Here is a 20,937-nt window from a genome sequence, read left to right as displayed (position 1 = left end):
TCAAGGTGAGTGCTCTTGAGCCACAGTGCCACTTCTGGTTTTCTGGTGGTTAACTGGAAATAAGAGTCTCACAAACTTTTCCGCAGGGGCTGACTTTGAACTGCAATCCCCAGATCTCAGCCTCCTGAGTAGCTAGGACTTTAGGCATGAGCAACTGGCACCTGGCATTTGTGTGATCTTGTACAAAGTTCCTATCACTGAACCAAACCCAAATTAGAACCATCCATGTACCTTACTCATCATCTATGTACATCCCTCCATAAAATGTAAGTCCTATGAAGGCAGAAGTTTTCTCTTCCCTCAAGACAGCCCTCATACCTACACATAGTTCCACTTAACACCTGCAGAGTTAAAGAAATTGAGTGAATATCTATGTTCTTCCTGAATATCTATGTTCTTGCCTTAATAACTTTCTAAGTTATTAGGAGTCTACTTGTAATAAATGTGTATTCAGATCAAACACTCACTTGTCCAGATTTCTTTCCACCTGCAACTTCAGTCTACAGGGCTCAGTTAAGAGACTTCCTCCTGTCTGTCGCACAAAATAGGAAGGGAAGACCAGATCTCCACTACTGTCCTCTGAGGCTTTTGAGTACTCGCGTGGACATCTCTCTGCAGCAAAGATATCCATGTCCTGTAGATCCACAACAATGCAGTCCAGCAGACAAACATGGTCTTCTTCAAGGACCCAGAGAAAGAGAAGAAGAAAAACAAATAGAATCTAGAAAGGAATGGACCTGAATGGACCTGGTTTGAAAAAGATTTGAAACTGCCTACTTTCCTCTGTTCCTCACTAGTCTGGCAGTCCGTAAGTCTGCAAATGGAAAAAAGACCTCCCCAAGCTAAGTTTTGTGTGTTCAACACGTCCTGCTGTAGCCAACTACAGGTGTCACATTCTATCAATGGCTCACGCCTATCCTAAGACACGGAGAGTAAGATGAAAACTGGCTTTGTGTGCAGCTCCACTCCAGAGACAGCACTACCTAAAGGTTACAAACTTTCCTGGCAGCATAATTTCTTTTCTTTTTTTTTTTTTTTTTGCCCGGCTAGGGGGCCTGAGCACTGTCCCTAAACCTCCTTGTGCTCAAAGCTAGAGCTCTACCACTTCAGCCACTTCTGGCTATTTCTGAGTACTTTACTGGATATAAGAGTCTCATAGACTTTGCTGCCCAGACTGACTTCGAATGATCCTCAGATCTCAGCCTCCTGAGTAGCTAGGATTACAGGCATGAGCCACACACAACGTAATTATTTTTTCAAATACTACAATTAACCAACTCTACTCCACTGATCAAATCTACCTCCTTCATTTTCACCTAGACCACAAGCTCTCCTCTAACTTAGCTACAGAATGCTAGTATGGCCCTCAGAAAACCACTTTCAACAAAATGCCTCAGTAATCCTTAAAATAACAGACCATAACTACCTTTTCCTTTATAAACTTTAATGGCTACAACGATATCTAAGATGCTTAAGCTTTCAGAAGCAACATCAAAACCCCATCATCCCTAAAAAAATGCTATCTCAGCAAGTGTTGGTAGCTCACACCTACAATCCCACCTACTCAGAGGAGTCTGAGATCTGAAGGATCAAGGCCAGCCTGAGCAAAAAAGTCATGGAGACTCGATCTCCAAAATAACAATTAAAAAGTTGTGCTGGGGCATGACTCAAGTCATAGATCACCAGCTGAGAAAGCAAGCTGAGACTGCATGAGACTGAATTCAAACCCCAGTAAGAAGTTACCAAAAAAAAGGAAAGGAAGGAAGGAAGCACATGCTGGGGGGGTGGGATGGGAGAGATGGAGGGGAGGAGGGGAGGAAGAGGGGGAAGGGAAGGAGAAGGGAAAGAGAGAGGGAAAGGGGGTGGGGGAGGGGGAAAGGGGAAGAGAGAAGGGAAGGAAAAGGGAAAGGGGGAGGGAAAGGGGGAGGCAAGCAGACAGGCCATCTCATTGCTGGCCTTTATCCACACACAATGAATCCCTCTCAGCTTTCTGGAAAGATCTCCCTGCTTCATTATGCCATTCTTTCTCCTCTTTTACCTGTACTACTGGAACCCTGGCCAACAAATGGTGTGACTGGCTGTGCTTGCTGCTTGGTGGAGCCGCTGGGCATACATTCACTCTTCAAGCTGCCCAGACCCATTCCAGCAGGAGGCGTCATAAACAGCCCCGGTGACTGGGGTGCCTTGGGGTCCTCCATGCTTGTGGTTTTCCTCATACTGTGTTTGGGTGTACCCGTTGGGGAGGATGAAGGCACTGATTCCTGGAAGGGACACAATAAAATCAGAATGGAAGAGTGGGATGACAATTATCTTTTCTTTTTTTTAATGTCTGAGACTGGAACTCAAACGTGGTACCTGATAATTTGGTTCACTGGCTAGCACTTTACCAACAGAGCCACACCTTCAACCAAGTGAAAATCTTTACTGTCACAGAAGTCCTGAACCAGTCCCTAGATCTTTCCTGCTCTCAGCTTGGCCCAGCTCCTATAAACAAGAGAACAGCAGGGCCATGGAAATGCCTACTACAAGATTCAGTTAAGATGCCATGGGTGAGCCAGGACCTGATGAAATTTACAGTAGTATTATAGGAACATACCAGCTCAAGAGCAAATGTCAATGGGGGGAGGGAGAGGGAAAGTGGGACAAAAATGAGGGAGGAGGTAACAAATTCAACAAGAAATGTACTCACTACTTTACATTTATAACTATAACCCCTCTGTGCATCACCTTGACAATAAAATTAAATTTAAAAAAAAAGAGCAAATGTCAAAATGTTCATTGCTTCAGGTCATTTCATTTAGGTAACAATCAACAAAAAGTACATTTCTCAGCCATGTAATATATTGGTGCTTGAGAGGGGGCATTACTGTTATAGGAAAATGTAACTGGTAGAATTCAGCCATGGTAACTAATGTGTTTGTTAATTAATTAACTCTACAGGACTCCCTACAGGGGTTTACGGGTTTTTTTTGTTTTTTTTTTGCTGGTCATGGGGCCTGAACCCTGGGCCTGGGCGCTGTCCCTCAGCTCTTCAGCTCAAGGCTAGTGCTCTACCACTGGAGCCACAGCACCACTTCCGGCTTTTTCTGTTTATGTGGTGCTGAGGAATCAAACCCAGGGCCTCATGCTTGCAAAGCATGCACTCTACCACTGAGCTACCTTCCCAGCCCTGGGTTTACGTTTTTCATCTCTAAGTATCTGCAGAAATGAAACAAAATGAAAAACAAGCAGATTAGTCTTTCTATTGTGTTCTGCTTAAGGTCATGAAAATTAGGAAGTGCTAATGCAGAATAAAATAGATTGTGTATTTCCATTGAAAGGATTAGACTCTTGCTTGGTGCTTTTAGATAATTACTAACACACACACACAAAAAAAAACTACTTCACCAGAATGAACCAATAATTGGCTGGTAACCCTCCCCAGTGTCCTCGCCAGTCTCAACTGCATCTCTGTGTGGCCTCAACAACCTCACTGTCCCCAGACAGCACCGACAGTCCCCAGGTAGCCATGTGACACTGGAAAGCCAGAAAACACAGGTTCACCTTGCAGCAGTGTCCCAGAGCGTTGCTGCTCTCAGCACTGGAAAAGCACTTAAGTGGTAATTAAAAGAAACCATTTCTTATTTCCTGCAATTTTTATTTTCTGCAAGGCAGATTACTAGGCAAATGCCATCCTTTAAGCATTTCAACATTAAAACTTTCCTTCTTTGATCTGTTTAAACTCCTGAGAGTGTTGGTCTGTAGTTTAACTCATCTCTATATCCTCTCTGCAGGTAATTTAAATAAGTCAGTGGCTTGGGCTTGGTGACATGAAGCTTTTCAAAGACTCATAAATTATGGTTAAAGTGCAAGCTATGATTGAGCAAAATGAAAGGCGAGAACACACAAAAAAATTCAAACCTGAACTCATTAAGACATGGACTTATGCAAAACTGCCACATACACAGGAATCCTGGAACTTAAGAGCAAATAAGCTCTGTTCAAGGTTTGATATAAATAGGATTTGCTATTCTGTAGCCACTGGAACATACTGGAACACATTGGACACACTTCTCTGCCATGCAAGTACAGTAAAACTCAAAGTAGATACAAAGTGGAGAAGGTGATAGCTCACTACGTGGAGATCCTGGTCAGTGAGTGACTATAGGTGAGAAGGTAATCCTCACAAGTATGTTTATCAGATTGCAAATAAAGACTTGAACAAACACCACACTCCAAGCAGCCCTTATGGAATTCTACAGAATCACTACTGTTACGTAACAAGACAGTTTTCCTGGGATTTAAGGATATAAAATAAGATCACTAAAAATCAGTGCCCAAGGCTGAAAACATTCTTAACAGACCTTAAAAAAGAGCTTTTCAGGGGCTGGGAAGGTGGCTCAGTGCTTGCCTGGCATGCCTGAGGCCCTGGCAAAAAGAAAAAACCCAGAAGTGGCACTGTGGCTCAAGTGGTAGAGTGCTAGCCTTGAGCTGAAGAGCTGAGGGACAGCGTCCAGGTCCAGAGTTCAGGCCCCACGACCGGACCCAAAAAAAAAAAAAAAAAGAGCTTTTCAGCCAGGCGCAGGTAGCTCATACCTATAATCCTAGCTATTCAAGTGGATGAGATCTGAGGATCTTGGTTTGAAGCCATCTTGGGCAGGAAATCTCATGAGCTTTATCTCCAATTAAACACCAAAATAAAGCCAAAGTGGAGCTGTGGCTCAAGTGATATAGAGCTACCCTAGAGCAAAAAAGCTCAGGAACAGGGTCCAGGCTCAGATTTTAAGCTCCAGAACCAACACCAAAAATAAATAAATAAATAAATAATTTCTCTTGGGCTGGGAAGGTGGCTCAGTGGTAGAGCGCTTGCCTTGCATGCATGAGGCCCTGGGTTCGATTCCTCAGCACCACATAAGCAAAAAGAAAAAAGCCGGAAGTGGCACTGTGGCTCAAGTGGTAGAGCTCTAGCCTTGAACTGAAGAGCTAAGGGACAGCTCCCAGGCCCAGAGTTCAGGCCCCATGACCGGACCCCCCCCCCCCCCAAAAAAAAAAAAAAAAAAAAGTTTCTCTAAGTAGTAGGGCACTCTCAAAAACAAAAACATAGATAATGAATAATGAAGTAGGCTCTCCCAAGTACAGACATACTTTGAAGAGTTAATTTGTTCCATTTTCTTTGTAAGCACATGACTGTGAACTGACTGCTGAATCCCATAAGGTTTTTTAGAAGAATCAGGACAAAGCCCACATTATACCTTTAAGAGAAAGTGATTCTTGTACACACTGTCACTTAAAATCAAATCCTCAAAAGTAAACAGAAAGAAAATTTTTCATTAAAATTCTACAAACTAAGTGCTATTAAATGGCATAACTATAGAAACCCTTGAGCAAAAATGTCTTAGAATATTCTGATAATTCTTCCCAGGCTAATTTCAGAGTATGCCCATATATAGATAATATGTGATATAGAAAGTCAGTCTATTACCCTTTTCCGAAGGGTAGAAAAACACTAAGACTGCTGAGCATGCTCTGGCTACAGGTGATTCCTTCAATATCTGACCTGTAAACTGACTTTAGTTTATAGTGTGTGTGTGTGACCCCTCTGAACAATTTACTAACAGTTTAACAAAATCAATACAAGAAGCTGATGTCTGGTCTATGGACAGTGGCGGTTACAGGAAAGGGGCAGACAAGTAGAGAGAGGGAACGTGGGCAAGTATAGTCATATTATTCAATGCGTGTATGTGAAAATGGAACCAGGGAATGTGAAGGGACTCATGGTTTGGGGATAGATAGCAGGAGAATGATGGCAGCGTGCCAGATTGAGATACATTATATACATAAATTGACATGTTGAAGTGAAACCCCTTTGTACAACTATTTAAAGACACTTTTTAAAAAGAATAAAAAAGCTTGGTGCTGGGGGTTCGTGTCTATAATCCTAGCTATTCAGGAGGTTGAGATCTGAAGACTGTAGTTACATGTCAGTCTGAGCAAGAAAGTCCATAAGACTCTTACCTCCAATTAACAATCTGTGAGCTATGGCTCAAAGTGGTAAAGCACTAGCCTTGAGCAAAGGAGCTCAGGGACAGCATCCAGGCCTTGAGTTCAAGTTCCATGACCAATCAAAAAAGAATTTAAAAAATTTGGCCTGGCCTCAAAATAAAGATTCATCACAAACAAATACATTCCAAGAATTTACTATGTGATTAGAAAGCTGGAACTTTCAGTAGGAGTGCTTAGGGCTCCAGAGAAGGGAAAGAGGCTAAAATTAAGTTCAATCATGAATGGCTAATTATTTAATAGGGAATGTCTACATAATGGATCTTCCATTATAAACTTTAAATGATGATTTCAGAAAGGTATGGGGATGGTGAGCATAGATTACAAAAAAGAAGTACCAGGTAATTTACAACTACAAAGAAGCTGCTATGTTAGACTATATTGTTAAGATAAATGCCTCAGGTAAACCTTGGGCCAAAGGGTTTCCTCTGAAAACACTTACATAATGTAAAGGGCTGACAGTACTGAAGGAAAGCTTTTCAATACAGAACACACTCTAGAAAGTGAGGGGTCAGCTCCATTGTTTATTGGCTATAGTGAGTATCCACATGCATCTATTTTCACTTAAAAGATTCACTGAATTAACAATGAAATGTCCAAAGAAAAAGTCAAGTGTGAACAGCAGGTGTGAATCCTCTTGGGACAGCAAACTAAATTTCTACCCATTGCCTAGACACTGAACTGAAAAGGGCAAGAGGTGGCTCTTACCTTGTCTTGCAGGGAAAATGTCCCAGGAGAACCAGCAAAGAGAAACTTGTTCTTCACTTTCAGCTTCCCCAAATTTGCTACAATTAGGTTATTTGATCTGGAACTTTCTGGGATGAGGAGGACAGGAGCACCAGCCTCAATATCCAGGAGAACCCGAGAACAGCGCTGAGCCTGGTCTCTCACCTAAAAGGGAAGAACTGCTCAGAGACTCAATTCATTCTCTGACTACAATTAAATAACCACAGCTTCCCCAAATTTTCATGTATTTTACAACAACCAAAACAACACACCACTTACTCTACAACCACCATACGGTAAATGAGAAATCAGTAACAAGATGATCATGAATACATTTCTAAATAAATCTCTGTGTCAAAGAAGAAAGCACAGGGATATAGGAGAATATTTTCACAAACTGACAAAGATGTTAAAATCCATGAAGCAATTTTAAAATAATGCTTAGAAAAAAATGTATAGCATTAAAAGTTTACTTTAGAAAACAAATATTATTAAATATCTGTAACTAAAGCTTGGATGATAACCAATAAACTAGTTATGTGAGAAAATAATAAGCTATTTTGGGGGGAGGAAAAAAAAAGAGAGCAGGGCACCAGTGGCTCACACCTGTAATCCTAGCCACTCAGGAGGCTGAGATCTGAGGATCACGGTTCAAAGCCAGCCCAGGCACGAATGTCCATGAGACTGTAATCTCCAATAAACCACCAAAAAACTGGAAGTGGCACTGTGATTCAAGTGGTAGAGTGCTAGCCTTGAACTGAAAAGATAAGAGTTCAAGTCCCATGGCAGACCACAAAAACAAAAGGGCGGGGGCGGGGGGGGGGGGGGGGGAGAAGAAAAAAAGAACTGACACACTGACACTATCAGGTCAGGCACAAAACTGTAATCCTAGTATAAGGGAGGCAGAGATGGGAAGATCATGATTCAAGGCTAGCCAAGGGAAAAAGTTTTGAGATGCTACAAATAAGCCAGACATGGTAACATACATCTATAATTCCAGCTATATAGACATTTTAGACAGGAAGGTCATAGTACCAAGCTAACCCAGGGGCTTAAAAATAATTTAAAGCAAAAAAGTGGCAGGATACCTACCTAGTAAGTGTAAGGTTCTGAATTCAAAACCCCAGTACTACTCTGAACTTAAAACCCTAGTACTACCACCACAAAAAAAGAAAAAGAAAAAGAAAACCTACTATCAGAGGGTATAACTTAATGGTAGAGCACATGTTTAGCATATCCAAGGCTCTGCATTAAAAAAAAAAAAAGAGTCCTGCCATAAGTCAAATGTATTTGTCACGAATTCAGTATTAGGAGAAAAAAAATTAAACAAAATAGCTTTTCAAGTGTAATGGCAAATGAAAGAAGGTCTTTAGTTCTTCCTGTAACTAATATAAACAGCCAGGATTTAAAGTTCTTGAGAGAACTGCCTTTTCCTCAAATGTTCACAGTAGAAAGACATTCCCTTGGCCTTCTACCAGACTCATACAATTGATATAGCAAAACATAAAAAAGACTCACCTATCAATTCTGCTTACTTCAGAAAGGTGCATAAGGCTAATTACTCAGTAATACCAAATGTCCCATTTTCTAATGCACTGAGTCCTCACAAGATTGATTTAAACCACATATGTAAAAATAATTGTTTAAGTGTACATAAAATTCTAACATGGTGTTTAGCAGAGTTAATTTTTTGTTTCAAAATTATCTATAACTTTGATCAAACAATGCCAATGTAGGAATTACTCTATAAACATATCTCCAAAATGATTAAAAAATAAAAAGTGTGCATAAGGATACTCAGGGGTGGGGATGTTAGCCTCAAGTACTTCAGAGGCTGATGAAAAAAGATCCTGAGTTTGAGGATAGCCTGGGCCACATACTGAGAGCCTATCACAGAAAAGATCATCATTGCCAGGTGTGATGGCTCATACCTATAATCCTAGCTACTCCAGAGGCAGATCTGAGGGCCATGGTTCAAAGCCAATACAGGCAGGAAAGTCCATGAGACTCTTATCTTCAATAAACTACTCAGAAAAAATTGGAAGTGGTGCTATGACTCAGTTGGTATAGCGACTCAGATGGTAGAGCGCTAGCCTTGAGCCAAAGCTCAGGGACAGCACCCAGGCACAGAGTTCAAGCCCTAGGACTAGGAAAAAATAAAGATAATCATTGAAACATTACTCCTTAGAATGAAAAAAAAAAAAAGGAATCAACTTAAACAAAAAAACTGAAGCCAAGTGTGACTGCTCAAACTTATAATCCTAGCTACTTGGGAAGTCAAAATCTGATGATCAGAAGCAAACTCACTCCATTTCCATCAACGGCTAATCTAGTGGTATACATCTGTTACTCCACCTATGGGATAAACACAGGCATGAGAATCCCCATGTAGGCCAGCTTGGACATACAGTGAGACCTTGCCTTGAAGGGGCTGGAGGTACAGGACAAGTAGAAGAGTGCCTTCCCAGCAAGCATGGAGCCTGAGTTCAATCTGTAGTACTGCCAAAAATAATTAACTAGTGAAATTCAAAGTTAGGCCCAGTGATGCAACTACAGTCCCAACACTCAAGAGGATTGAGAATTTCAAGGATGCCATGAAAGAAAAATGTTGGGAAGCTTTTAATCCATTTGGGGAAAACATCCTAACAGTCTAAGAGAAGGGCCCACTGAAGTCCTGAAAGGGTGCAGACTGTCACTCCTGTTTTTCCTTCATTATTTTTATAGAAAGCTAAACTTCACATGTAATTAAAGTGGGATACAACAGACAAGGAGTAACACCCTATTAGGGAACACAGTGGTAGGTATAAATTACATTACCTTCACATTTATCAGTGAAATTTTCCAGATTTGCCTCTGGAAAAGTCCTATTGCCCTTGAAAATCCTACTGAAGTTGAAAAGGCAACTTAGAAGTCCTGACAGGACCTACCGTCTGGCCCTCAATGGCAGCTCGCTGGCGCCCCAAGACATCCTGCAGCTGGGTGAAGTGCTGAATGAAGGCCACTACCTCAGCCTGGAAGCGCTGGGTGTGCACGTACTGCACCGAGGCCATCTGCAGGCTCACACGAATGTCATGCTCTCTCCGGAGAAGAGGGTCAGCTTGTCCATATCTAGGAATAGCCACAGAAATGCGACTCAGCAGCAAGGCACAAGTTAGTACTAAAGAAAGAATTGGGTCGTTAGAGGCTTCTCTAGAAAATAGCTCTAACTGATAAAATGGAAAACTCCAAAAATGAGTCCCTTTATAAGATTCTGTAAAGCACTAAGAATAGTAATGTAAAGCCTCCTTGATGCCCAGCACATGCTATAACAGCAGGCAGCTCTGGGTATTTTTTTGTTTGTTTGTTTATTTTGGGGTCCGGTCGTGGGGCCTGAACTCTGGGCCTGGGCGCTGTCCCTCAGCTCTTCAGCTCAAGGCTAGAGCTCTACCACTTGAGCCACGGCGCCACTTCTGGCTTTTTTTCTTTTTGCTTATGTGGTACTGGAGAATCGAACCCATGGCCTCAGGCATGCAAGGCAAGCGCTCTACCACTGAGCCACCTTCCCAGCCCCAGCTCTGGGTCTTGACTCCAGAAAGCACTCAGAGGCCACTGGCCTTGTACCCCTCTTACTGTAAATGCAGTAAGAAAAGGGGCTTTTCCTGGAAGGACAAAAAGAACTAGAAGATAATAATGAAGAAAGTTTTGAATCGTACTTGTAAGAGTAAGGCCCTGGGTTCAATCCCTAGTACAGCCAAAATGAAAAGAAGAACATGCTAGGCACTGGTAGCTCACACCTATAATCCTAGCTACTCATGAGACTGAGATCTGAGAATTGCGGTTCAAAGCTAGCCTAGGCAGAAAACTCTGTGAGACTCTCATCTCCAATTAATCACCAGAAAACCAGAAATGGCACTGTGGCTCAAAGTGGTAGAGCGTTAGCCTTGAACAAAAAGAGCTCAGGGACAATGCCAGGCCCTGAGTTCAAGCCCTATTGCCAATAAAGGAAAAAAAAAAAGATCATGACATAATGAGCCCTGAGAATTCAGGTCAGAGCCAGTGTTTCTGGAAAAAAAACATTTTCTAAAAGCAAAAAACACTTACTTAAGTGAAATGAGGACCAAGAAATATAAATTCAGAGATAAATCTGAAGACTTTTACAACTGCTTACTATTTAATGGCATGTGATGCCATAAAAAGGCCATAAAAAGAAGTTTAACTAAAAATGAATCATTGGGAAAAGGAAACTAGCATTTGCTACAAGATGCACATTGCTGCCAAGCACAGAATTAAGAACTTTACTCATCTCATTGATAATACCTTTGTGGTATATAATATAAATGAATCAATTTTTTGTTATTGGTCAAGGGACTTTAACTCAGGGCTTGGGCAATGTCCCTAAGTTCTTTTTGCTCAAGGATAGTAGTCTACCACTTTGAGCCACAGTTCCATATTTTGAATGGTTAATTGGATTAGAGTCTCACAGACTTTCCTGCCCAGGCTGGCTTTGAACCACAATCCTCAGATCCCAGCTCCTAAGTAGCTAGGATTACAGGTATGAGCCAGCAGCACCCAACAAATGAATCTATCCTAATTCTAAAATTCTATTTCTTTCCACCCTGCCCCCCAGCACTGGGTGGTTAAACTCAGGGCCTTTCCAGCAAGAACTCCAACACCAAACTTTTCACGTCTAAATTGTCAATAGAGGCTTAAGGTAGGTGTGTGTGTGTGCGCGTGCGTGCGTGCGTGCGTGCGTGCGTGCGTGTGTGTGTGTGTATAGATTGAACCAAGGTCTCACCCACTGAACTTATATCCCTAGCCCACAGACATTTGCTGAATCATTTTTTCTCAACTCTGGTTGAACATTAGCACATGAAGAGTGAAAGTTCAGGAAGAATTGCCCTAAACCAATTTAGTCAATGTTAGGTGAATTATATCAGCTAAGGAAAGAGAGAGCAGAGCAGCACGTGGTACTCAGCAGGGGAAAGGTTCATTTTCGAGCTGCAAGCTGCCTCTGGTCAAGGTGGAAGCCCATGGGAGTGGGGGTGGGGGAGGGGGATCACCCACAGTCTCACAGTTATCAAGGCCAAAGGTGGGAGAAGGTGTGGCCACACCAGATGCAGATGTGACTTGGGGAGGGGGGTGACTGCCTCCAAGTGTGCCAGTTACCTAGGTGATGCAGGTACTGGGCAGAGACTTAACCAAGAGGAGGGAGGAGCCTGCTCTGCCTTCCCAGGGCAGACCTTACAGTCAAAACTTTCAAAAGGGCTACAGACTATCATCGGAAACTTTCTGAGAAAAGTACTCTTTAATAAGGAGACAGGCCTAAAGGTACCCTCTAAATTATTTTTCTCTAAAAGAGAAAGGCTTCAATATAAATAGTATTCACAAATAAGAAGACACATATTCTAGTTTGCTTCTCACTGTCAACAATGTTCTCAGACTGGAATCATTCCAGAACTCTTACACTACTGGAAGCTTCGAGTGACCCACCTCAGGTCACACAGCAAGTTGGTAGAGACTAACAGGACAGCCCAGAGCATCTAATAATCAGAAATTTTTCAGTTTAACTCTAGAGTTTATGATGTCAGGTTGTCTACTTCAACACAGATCCCCATTAATGAATTTAATACAAACAGGATTCCTCACAATCTCATCTTTCCAATTTTATCAAGATGCAAAATTTTCTTAAACTTCTTATTGTTTAGCCAATGAAAGTTTTAAACAGAAGCCATTAGGATAAACTGTCAAGAGAGAAAAGATGGATTTTTTTTACTTAAAAATCTGGAAGATGAGTGCTTCTTCTCCACTGGTGGTGAACCGCTCTCTGTAGAACTCTCCATGGGAGGTTAGGTCGCTCAGAGACAGACTCCCGATGCTGCCCTGCAAGGCCAGGTCTCCCTCTAGTGGTGGGAAAATTACATGTCACCATGACACACACCTTTAATACCACTTACCACAGGGATAAAAACTGATGTACACATAATTTTCACCTTTTTGGGGGGCAGTACTCGGACTTGAACTCAGGGGCTTACATTTTTACTTAGCTTTTTCCCCTCATGGGTAGTGCTTTACCAGTTGAGTCATCAGCATTTTGCTGGTTATTTTAAGATAAAAATTTCAAGGACTTTTTTTTTCTGCTGGGCTGGCTTTGAACCACAATCTCAGATCTCAGCCTTCTGAATAGTTAGGATTACAGGTGTGACCAACCAGCTCAGATTTTACCTTTTTTTTTTTTTTTTTGTATGTGTGCTGGTCCTAGGGCTTTTTTGCTCAAAGCTAACACTCTACCACTTGGGCCACAGCTCTACTTAAAGCTTTTTTGGTAGTTAATTGGAGGTAAGTCTCAGACTTTCGTACCCAAGCTGGCTTCAAATTGCAATGCTCAGATCTCAGCTTCCTGAATAGCTAGGAGTACAGGCATAAACCACCAGTGCCCAGCTAGAGTTCACTTTCTTTTTCTTTTTTTGGTGCCAGTCCTGGGGCTTGAACTCAGGGCCTGGGCACTGTCCCTGAACTTCTTTTGCTCAAGGCTAGCACTCTACCACATGAACCACAGTGCCACTTCTGGCTTTTTCTGTTTATGGAGTACTAAGGAATCAACCCCAGGGCTTAATGCATGCTAGGCAAGCACTCTACCATTAAGCCACATTCCTAGCCCTAGAGTTTACTTTCTAATTTAAACTAAATGTCAGAAGGAAAGTTTAATATTCTAAAATGCACAGAGAAAAATATACAGGTATCCATTATGTAGATATAACATTAACACAGTATTAGATTTGAATCTGGGCCTTGTACTTGATCAGCAAGTGTTCTACCAGTTGAACCACACCTCCAGCCTTGTGCATAAAAATATTTAATGCACTATTTTAAATAAGAGTATCAGTGCTCAAGTTCAAAAGAGCTGAAATAACACAGCAACATCACATAATAACATTTATAAGAGGAAAGAAATTAATGTAAATGCTTTTGCGATGAACAAATGTGACAGAAATATGATTCTTTCTGAGTTAGAACAATAACTAGGCATTAGTAAAACATGATAAGTTCTATTAATTATACTATGAATAAACTAAAGGAGGAAATGTCAGAAATGTGTCAGCTATTCAAACAATGTTAATTGGGTTTTAGAGTGATTTAAGATAAAAGAATAAAATCAGAGAGGTTGACAGACACAGGAGACAGGTTTGAGAGGAATCTGATGGCAGGGGTGCAGCCCCTAAATGGCAGGGAGGAGAAGAGAGGATGCTGGGGCACATGCAACCAGAGCATAAACCTTAAATGGATCATTCTTAACACTGTGGATACTGAAAGGAATATTCTGAACTGCTGCTTTCATAAAACAAAATTTATCATAATTATTAGAGAAGACAGGTGCCAGGAGCTCATACCTGTAATCCTAGCTACTCAGGAGGCTGAGATTTAAGGACTGCAGTTCAAAGCCAGTCCAGGCAGGAAAGCCTGTGAGACTCATCTGCAATTAACCACCAAAAAGCAGGGCATGGAGTTGTGGCTCTAGTGGTAGAACACTAGCCTTGAGCAAAAGAGCTCAAGGACAGTGTACAGGCCCTGAGTTCAAGCCCCAGGACTGGCACACATGCATACATACATGCACAAACACAAACAAACAAACAAAAAACCTGATACTAACTAGTCAGAAAGTTGAGATGTGGAGGATCACAGTTCAAAGCCAGCCCAGGGCAGAAAAGACTGAAAAACTCCATCTCCAAAAAACTAAAGCAGACTGGAGGTGTGGTTCAAGTGGTAGAGTACAAGCCATGAGTGAACAAGCAAGCAAAGTGCATCAGCAAGCAGGAAGCACTGGAGTCAAGCTCTGGTACCAACACAAAAATATACAGATGCCTGGGCCCATTCCTACTATCAGATTCTGGGGACAGAGGAGGGAAAGGGCAGTGGAGGAGGCAGTGCCAAACTCCTGCATTTTTACAAGCTATCTCCAAACAATTCTAATCCGCAAGCTGGTATTTTGGGGCCAAATATAAACCAACTACAATCCAGCCATCCATCCACATCCCACTAAGCATGTGAAGACAATTAGTCTGGTGTTAGGATATTCAAATACTTCCTAGATCTTACAAGTTTGATCCCCTCCTCCCCCTCCCCCCTCACGGAGACTTACCAATCATTTCCAGGTGTGCTACTAATTTGGAAACATTTGCTTTAGCAAGCTCGCTGGTGGTCTTGTTGAGCACAAGGGAGAGTGAATGAACCTAGGAACACAGCAGATGAAAGAAGGCAAATATTAATGGGGGGGGAGAGGGGGAGGGAGGAGCGGGTCAAGGGGTGTCTGTCAGGGAAACAGCAGAACAAAATCAAGGAGGGTACAGAAAGTCCTAGGAAGGGAGGAAAGGCTTTGCATGATGCTGGCTGCACCCCAGCCCAGTCACCCCAGGGTGAGACCCAGAGCTGATGATAAAGGGCAGCCTATATTCCAGGTTCCGTGGCATCTTTCCTCCTCTTGCCTTGGACATTGTAAAACAACTTGGCCCATGTTTGTATACACTGATAATATGCACAGTTCTGCAATGACTCAAACACATTTGTGAACTCTGCTCTAAAATTTGTCAAAGCCAGATGATAAAAATGACTTAGAATCACACCTAGTGCCTTTGAACAAGTATTTCACACACAGCACCATCAACAGGGACCTTATCTAAAAACACAAGCAAAGGTTCTTCTTTCTTAAAGACAACTACAAACAGAAGAAAAGCCAGGCCCTGTGTCTCAGAAACAGCATTCTTTGTAACAACTCCATCTGCTGAGTAGAGATCTCACAAACTTTTCTAAGCTGGCTTTAATCCACAATCCTCCTGACCTCAGCATCCTAAGTAGTTAATTGAGTAGCTGGTAGAGTTTACACATGTCTGTCAGCCTAGCTAAAGCATTAGAGCACTTGCCTAACAAGGCCCTGTGCTCAAACCTTGGCACCACCAAAAAAAAAAAAAAAGCATGGAGGGGGGAGGATGGAAAGGGATGGGAAGGGGAAACAAAGGAGGAGGCTACAATGCTTGATAAGAAATGTACTCATTATTTGCCCATGTAATTGTAACCCCTCTGTACAGTATTTTCACAATAAAAAATAAATAAAATTTTTTTAAAAAGAAAGAAATGTACTCGTTATCTTGCCCATGAAATTGTAGCTCCTCTGTACGGTATTCTTACTATAAATAAATAAACAAACAAACATTTAAAAAAAAATGGAGTTTTATAATCATTCACTCCTCTACAGTCCACCAATAAAAGGGCATTTCTGAAATAGGGAAATCTGAGTGTGCAGTTAAGTGCTATATAATACCAAGACATTTTTATTTAATGTAGCTGGATGGAACAATATATGATAGTCATGTAAGAAAATGTCTATTTTTTTCCAGAAATGAAACTAAAGAATGTCAAGGTGTAAAACATTTCAATGAGGGAAAAAGAACAAAGGAGCTGTGATGTGTATATGGGGCTCATTATAGTATCTTCTCTATGATGTGTATGAGATTCTTCACAACAAAAATGGTTCTCAGCGCTGCGAATGTGGCTTAGTGGCAGAGTGCCTGCTTAGCATGCATGAAGCCCTGGGTTCAATTCCTCAGTACCACATACACAGAAAAGGCTGGAAGTGGTAGAGTGCTGTCCTTGAACATAGAGAGGCTCAGGGACAGTGCCCTGGCCCTAAAGTCAAGCCCCATGGGCAAAAAAAAAAATTGGTTTTCAAAAATTCTTACTTCAAAAAGTACATTGTTGAGAGGTGTTCATCACCACTGTAATCTCTGCAGCACCCCCTGGGACAACTCCCCACTCCTTAGCTTGAGCCACAATAACAAAATCAGTTACAAGCATACTAAGTACAAGCCAAGAAGGAATAAGGCTCAGCCATTTCCATTCGTCTTGGGCCTGGGGACCAAGACCCCAGCGCATAACACAGTCCTTCATACTAAGCAGAGGGCAAAGCTGGCTCTTTCTCATCTCTGCCCTATATCTCTTCCCGCTCTTGAGGAGAGGGCCGCTGCTGCCAGCAAGGCCAGCAAGACAAAGAATATGATTCTCCTCTCTGATTTCTCCCCATCAGTGAGTGCAAGTCCACACACTCAAAGACTTTCATCCCCAACATACTAACGTCATCAGCCACTGTAGTTAAAAGGCCTAGGTACCTTGAAATAGTCAACTCAGTCTAACTACCCTCATGTCTTACTGTTCCATCACATAGCAATGGCCAAAAATCCAAGTGCCATCTCTAACTTACTTACTTACAGTAAGTACCAGAGATAAGTTATAAGGACAATAATCCTGGAAGTAGTAAGCTAGTACTCTGCCACTTAAGCCACAACTCACTTCCAGCTTTTTAGTGATTAATTGGAGATAAGACGCTCATGGGCTTTCCGGTTCAAGATGGCTTCAAACCACAATCCTTAGATCTCAGCCTCCTGAGTAGCTAGGATTACATGCATGAGCCACCAGCATCCAACCTTTCTCAGACATTTATATTCGCTTTTTATAACCGACACCCAGAAGACTACATAGCTCCCTGCCAAAAAAAGGTATTTTCCAGAATAAACGTAAAATGCTCACATTTAAATAAGCAGACCAAAATTCAGTTTTAGGACTTAAGGGAGCCCGAGGGAACAGATACCTTGAGATCCAGCTTGGTGTTGATAGGGTCCTGAAGTTCAGACTCCATTACAGCACTGGATTCTGACTTTACATTTTGTACAAGACCCTCAGGTGGCACCTTCATTGCATGGTTGTCTGCAGTGGAGCCAATCCCAAAAAAATCCAGTATCACCACCCAGGTCTGCAAGGTGATCAGCACATCCAAGCAGTTAAAATCAACATCAATGCTCCGGTTAACTCGATTGTAAATGGAAGAGAATTCCGGATGTTTCTTATCCACCAGGAATATGTTGATGTGGACCAAGGAATCATCAAACTGACTCTTCCCCACATGCACCTTGGGTCCATCTACTGTGGGGGAGGGAGGAGGAGTTAAGGGACACTCCTTATCTTTGACTTCCTTCTGTGTCTTCCGGGACACGGAGGTGGGTCTCTGGTACAACTGGAAGACATTCGGCGCTTCCTCCATGTGGGAAGGCAGAGACCGAGGCATGTCAGGATACTCCACATTGGATACGGAGGGGCAGGACTGAGAGAGATACTCTTTCTGTGCTAGGCTTGATGGCTTAGGAGCCCCTCGAGATACCATCAGGTTCTTATATTTGGAGTCTGGATTCTTCTCCAGTAAGTCTTCCATCAGAAGAGAGCGCAGAGCAATCTGAATGGATAAGGTCTGAGGGTGGTCTTTACTGAACTCCACCTCAAAATCCTGAAACTTTAAGCTCACAAGACCTTGGGCTCCCAAAGTCAGATCTGCACTCAGCTGTACCTGGAGTTCTGAGATACAGAAGTTGGCTTGAATCTGAGTGAAGGCCTTGGCTTCCTTCACAGACAAGGACTTCTGGGAGGCACTAGAAAGGCTGGAGTGGCTGAACAGCCCATTCTCCTTCCTGTCGGCAACAGGTTCTCCACAGGTACTAAGGACAGGTAGGGGAGAAGTAGGGCAAGGGGAGGAAGGAGCACTGGCTGGAAATTTATTCAGATCTTCACTGTACACGAGGTTGTCCAGTGTCTGCAAGACCTGCTCATACACGTGCTTGGCTAACACAACCTGCAGGCAAGGGAACAATTCAGTTTAGTCTACAGCTATCATTAACTCACTCCCCTCCATCTCTAGTTGCTATTTCTGTGTCCCAGAAAGCTTTAAGTTAGCAAGGACTATGTCTTTCAATTCTTTTCTGATTCCACTTCTTTCTGTCCTTCTATTCACAGGGCCTTCCCACAGCACCAGGTGACTTTGCAAATCACCCCAACCAAAAAAATAACAGCAGAAATTGAGGCGAGTACTGCCAAAGCCCTAATGTGGGCGTGCCAGGAGGCTGGGCCTCTAAAACTGGCCAACCATCACCCAACAGAACAACAAAGGATGCTTAGTACTTTTTAAATAATAATGATGAGAAACTGTGATTGTTTAAGGTTTATACTTTCTCTTTTTCTCTGTCTCTGTCTCATTAACTGCTAATTAAATTATCACATCAAAGTTCAACAGTGGAATAGAGCATTGCATGAATGGCTGACAAGGAGTTTGACAAAGGCAGATCAGGCTCTTGCCACCTACACATCAGCAATTGCAGCATCCGTAGGAGATACAGATGTCACATGTCTCCTGACATAATGTAGGATGGGTGCACAGCACCACCTTTGAAGTGTTCTAGCCAAAAATGAAGCATAATCCAATGAAGCCTGAAGAGTTCACAGGAAATACAAAGGCCCAAGTTAAGTGACAAACGAACAGCTAGCTAGTCCAGAACCAACCCTGGGCCAACCCAACACAGCAGATGGCTAAACAGCAAAGGAGAACATATTATCCTACTATTTACCTCCTCAGCTATCCTGGGCTATAATGCTTAACTAGTTAAAATTCACTATTTAGAACAAGAACATTGATAAAATGAACCAGTTTGACCAGCATCCTCACACAGCACATCTCCAACAGCACCCACGGGTGAGCAGCACTGAAGAAACAAAATTCTTCTGTTGCAAATATGACATCCTGCAGGGCACCTGACCTTACTTCCACAATAAAATAAAGGCACAGGGGCAAAAAGAAAAGAAAACTAGATTAAGAGAAACCTTAGCATCCAAGTACAACATGTAGACCTCTTTGGATCCTGATTTAAACCAACCAAAGGGGAGCACATTTTTGAGATAATCAAACGGATTATCTAAAAATGGATTCAAACTTAAAAGGTACCATGAAATTGTCATTAATTCAGGAAGGCATGCTAGTACCATTGCAGCTATGTGGACAGACACACAGACTTTGCTGAGCTACATCCCAATACACCAGGATGAATATAATATGAAATCTCGACACTGCCTTAAAATATTTCATTTCAGTGGCAGAGCCCTTATCTGGAGTGTGCAAGGCCCTGAGTTCCACCTCAGCACCACCACTCTACTCCCTCAATAAAAGAGACAGATCAAACAGAATGGCAACCCCTGGACAATGGTGACTAGGAATGACAAGCATGTAGGCCTATCGTTCTGCTGTGTGTTTACATCTTTCATAATAAAATGATTTAAAGAATTAAATCTTAGCCAGCACTGATGGCTCATGCCTACAATCCTAGCAGCTCAGGAGGCTGAGATCTGAAGATCATGTTTCAAAACCAGACAGGGCAGGAGAGTCCATTTACTTCTAATTAACCACCAGAAAACTGGAAGTGGAACTATGGTTCAAAGTGGCAAAAAGAGCACAGAACAGCACTGAGGCCCTATGTTCAAACCCCATGACCAACAAGTAATAGGTCAACAGAGCTGGGTACCCAGTTGCTCTTCCCTGTAATCCTACCTACTCAGGAGGTTGAGCTCTGAGGATCAAGGTTCAAAGCCAGACTGGGAAGACAAATACAAGAGACTCTTATCTCCAATTAACTAGCAAAAGCCAGAAGTGGAAGGGTGCCTCAAGGGGTAGAGTACCTGCCAGTCTTGAGCAAAAAAACTAAGGGACAGCATCCAGACCACAAGTTTTCAAGCCCTAGTACCAAGTCAAAAAGTAAAACAAAAAGTGGATTGGGGTTGGTAGTATGGCTCAGATGGTACAGCACCAGACAAAGAACAAAAAGTCAAATTCTGAGTTTAAATCCTGATTTCCAGGGAGACACACACACACACACACACAAATTGTTTTGAGAAAAGGGGAAGGAGGGCAAGAAGAGTGAGAGGGAGTGAGATTTTTAACAAAAACATGTGGAAATGTAGCAATATAATCCCCATGATAATCCTATCATGTGCTTGGAAAAAACTGTTCTGGTAACTACTCTACTAAGACATTTGGCCTGAGCAGGAAGTTAGGGGATGTTTTCTCAACCACAAACCCTCACCTAGGAGCTCCTGACAGCAACAGGCTCACACTTTGTGTTAACCACATACCCCGGAACAACTGCTGGACAGTCTAGTGACTACTTAAGAGGCCCAGACTAGAGTCTGCTGTCTTAAGACCCTGTCTGTCTTTGTTTTATAAAGTAATGTTCTTTGCTCTGGAGAAATAAAGGAGAAAAGTTTCTTTTGAAGAAGAAAGATTGTAACATATAGCACACATATAGCACATATTATACCCAAGTTCCTATTCTG

The 20,937-nt window shown here is 42.3% G+C and overlaps 1 protein-coding gene across 1 annotated transcript in view; it reads right to left on the bottom strand.

Annotated features, from left to right (window-relative positions):
- The window catches only part of Vps13d (vacuolar protein sorting 13 homolog D), a 237,077-nt gene that overhangs the window by 170,124 nt on the left and 46,016 nt on the right, over positions 1-20,937 (bottom strand). The window contains exons 21-27 of the mRNA XM_042695737.1: positions 17,381-18,412; positions 14,882-14,972; positions 12,518-12,644; positions 9,693-9,873; positions 6,748-6,930; positions 2,039-2,261; positions 468-678 (exon numbers count right to left, since the gene is read on the bottom strand). Coding sequence (XP_042551671.1) covers positions 468-678; positions 2,039-2,261; positions 6,748-6,930; positions 9,693-9,873; positions 12,518-12,644; positions 14,882-14,972; positions 17,381-18,412 — 2,048 coding nt within the window. The remainder of the gene's footprint in view (positions 1-467; positions 679-2,038; positions 2,262-6,747; positions 6,931-9,692; positions 9,874-12,517; positions 12,645-14,881; positions 14,973-17,380; positions 18,413-20,937) is intronic.

The sequence above is a fragment of the Dipodomys spectabilis genome, unplaced genomic scaffold, assembly GCF_019054845.1.
Source record: "Dipodomys spectabilis isolate Male_0828 unplaced genomic scaffold, ASM1905484v1 ptg000188l, whole genome shotgun sequence".
NCBI classification, from domain to species: Eukaryota; Metazoa; Chordata; class Mammalia; order Rodentia; family Heteromyidae; genus Dipodomys; species Dipodomys spectabilis.
Note: the sequence above shows the minus strand (reverse complement) of the source record. Positions and strands in the feature narration are given on the sequence as shown.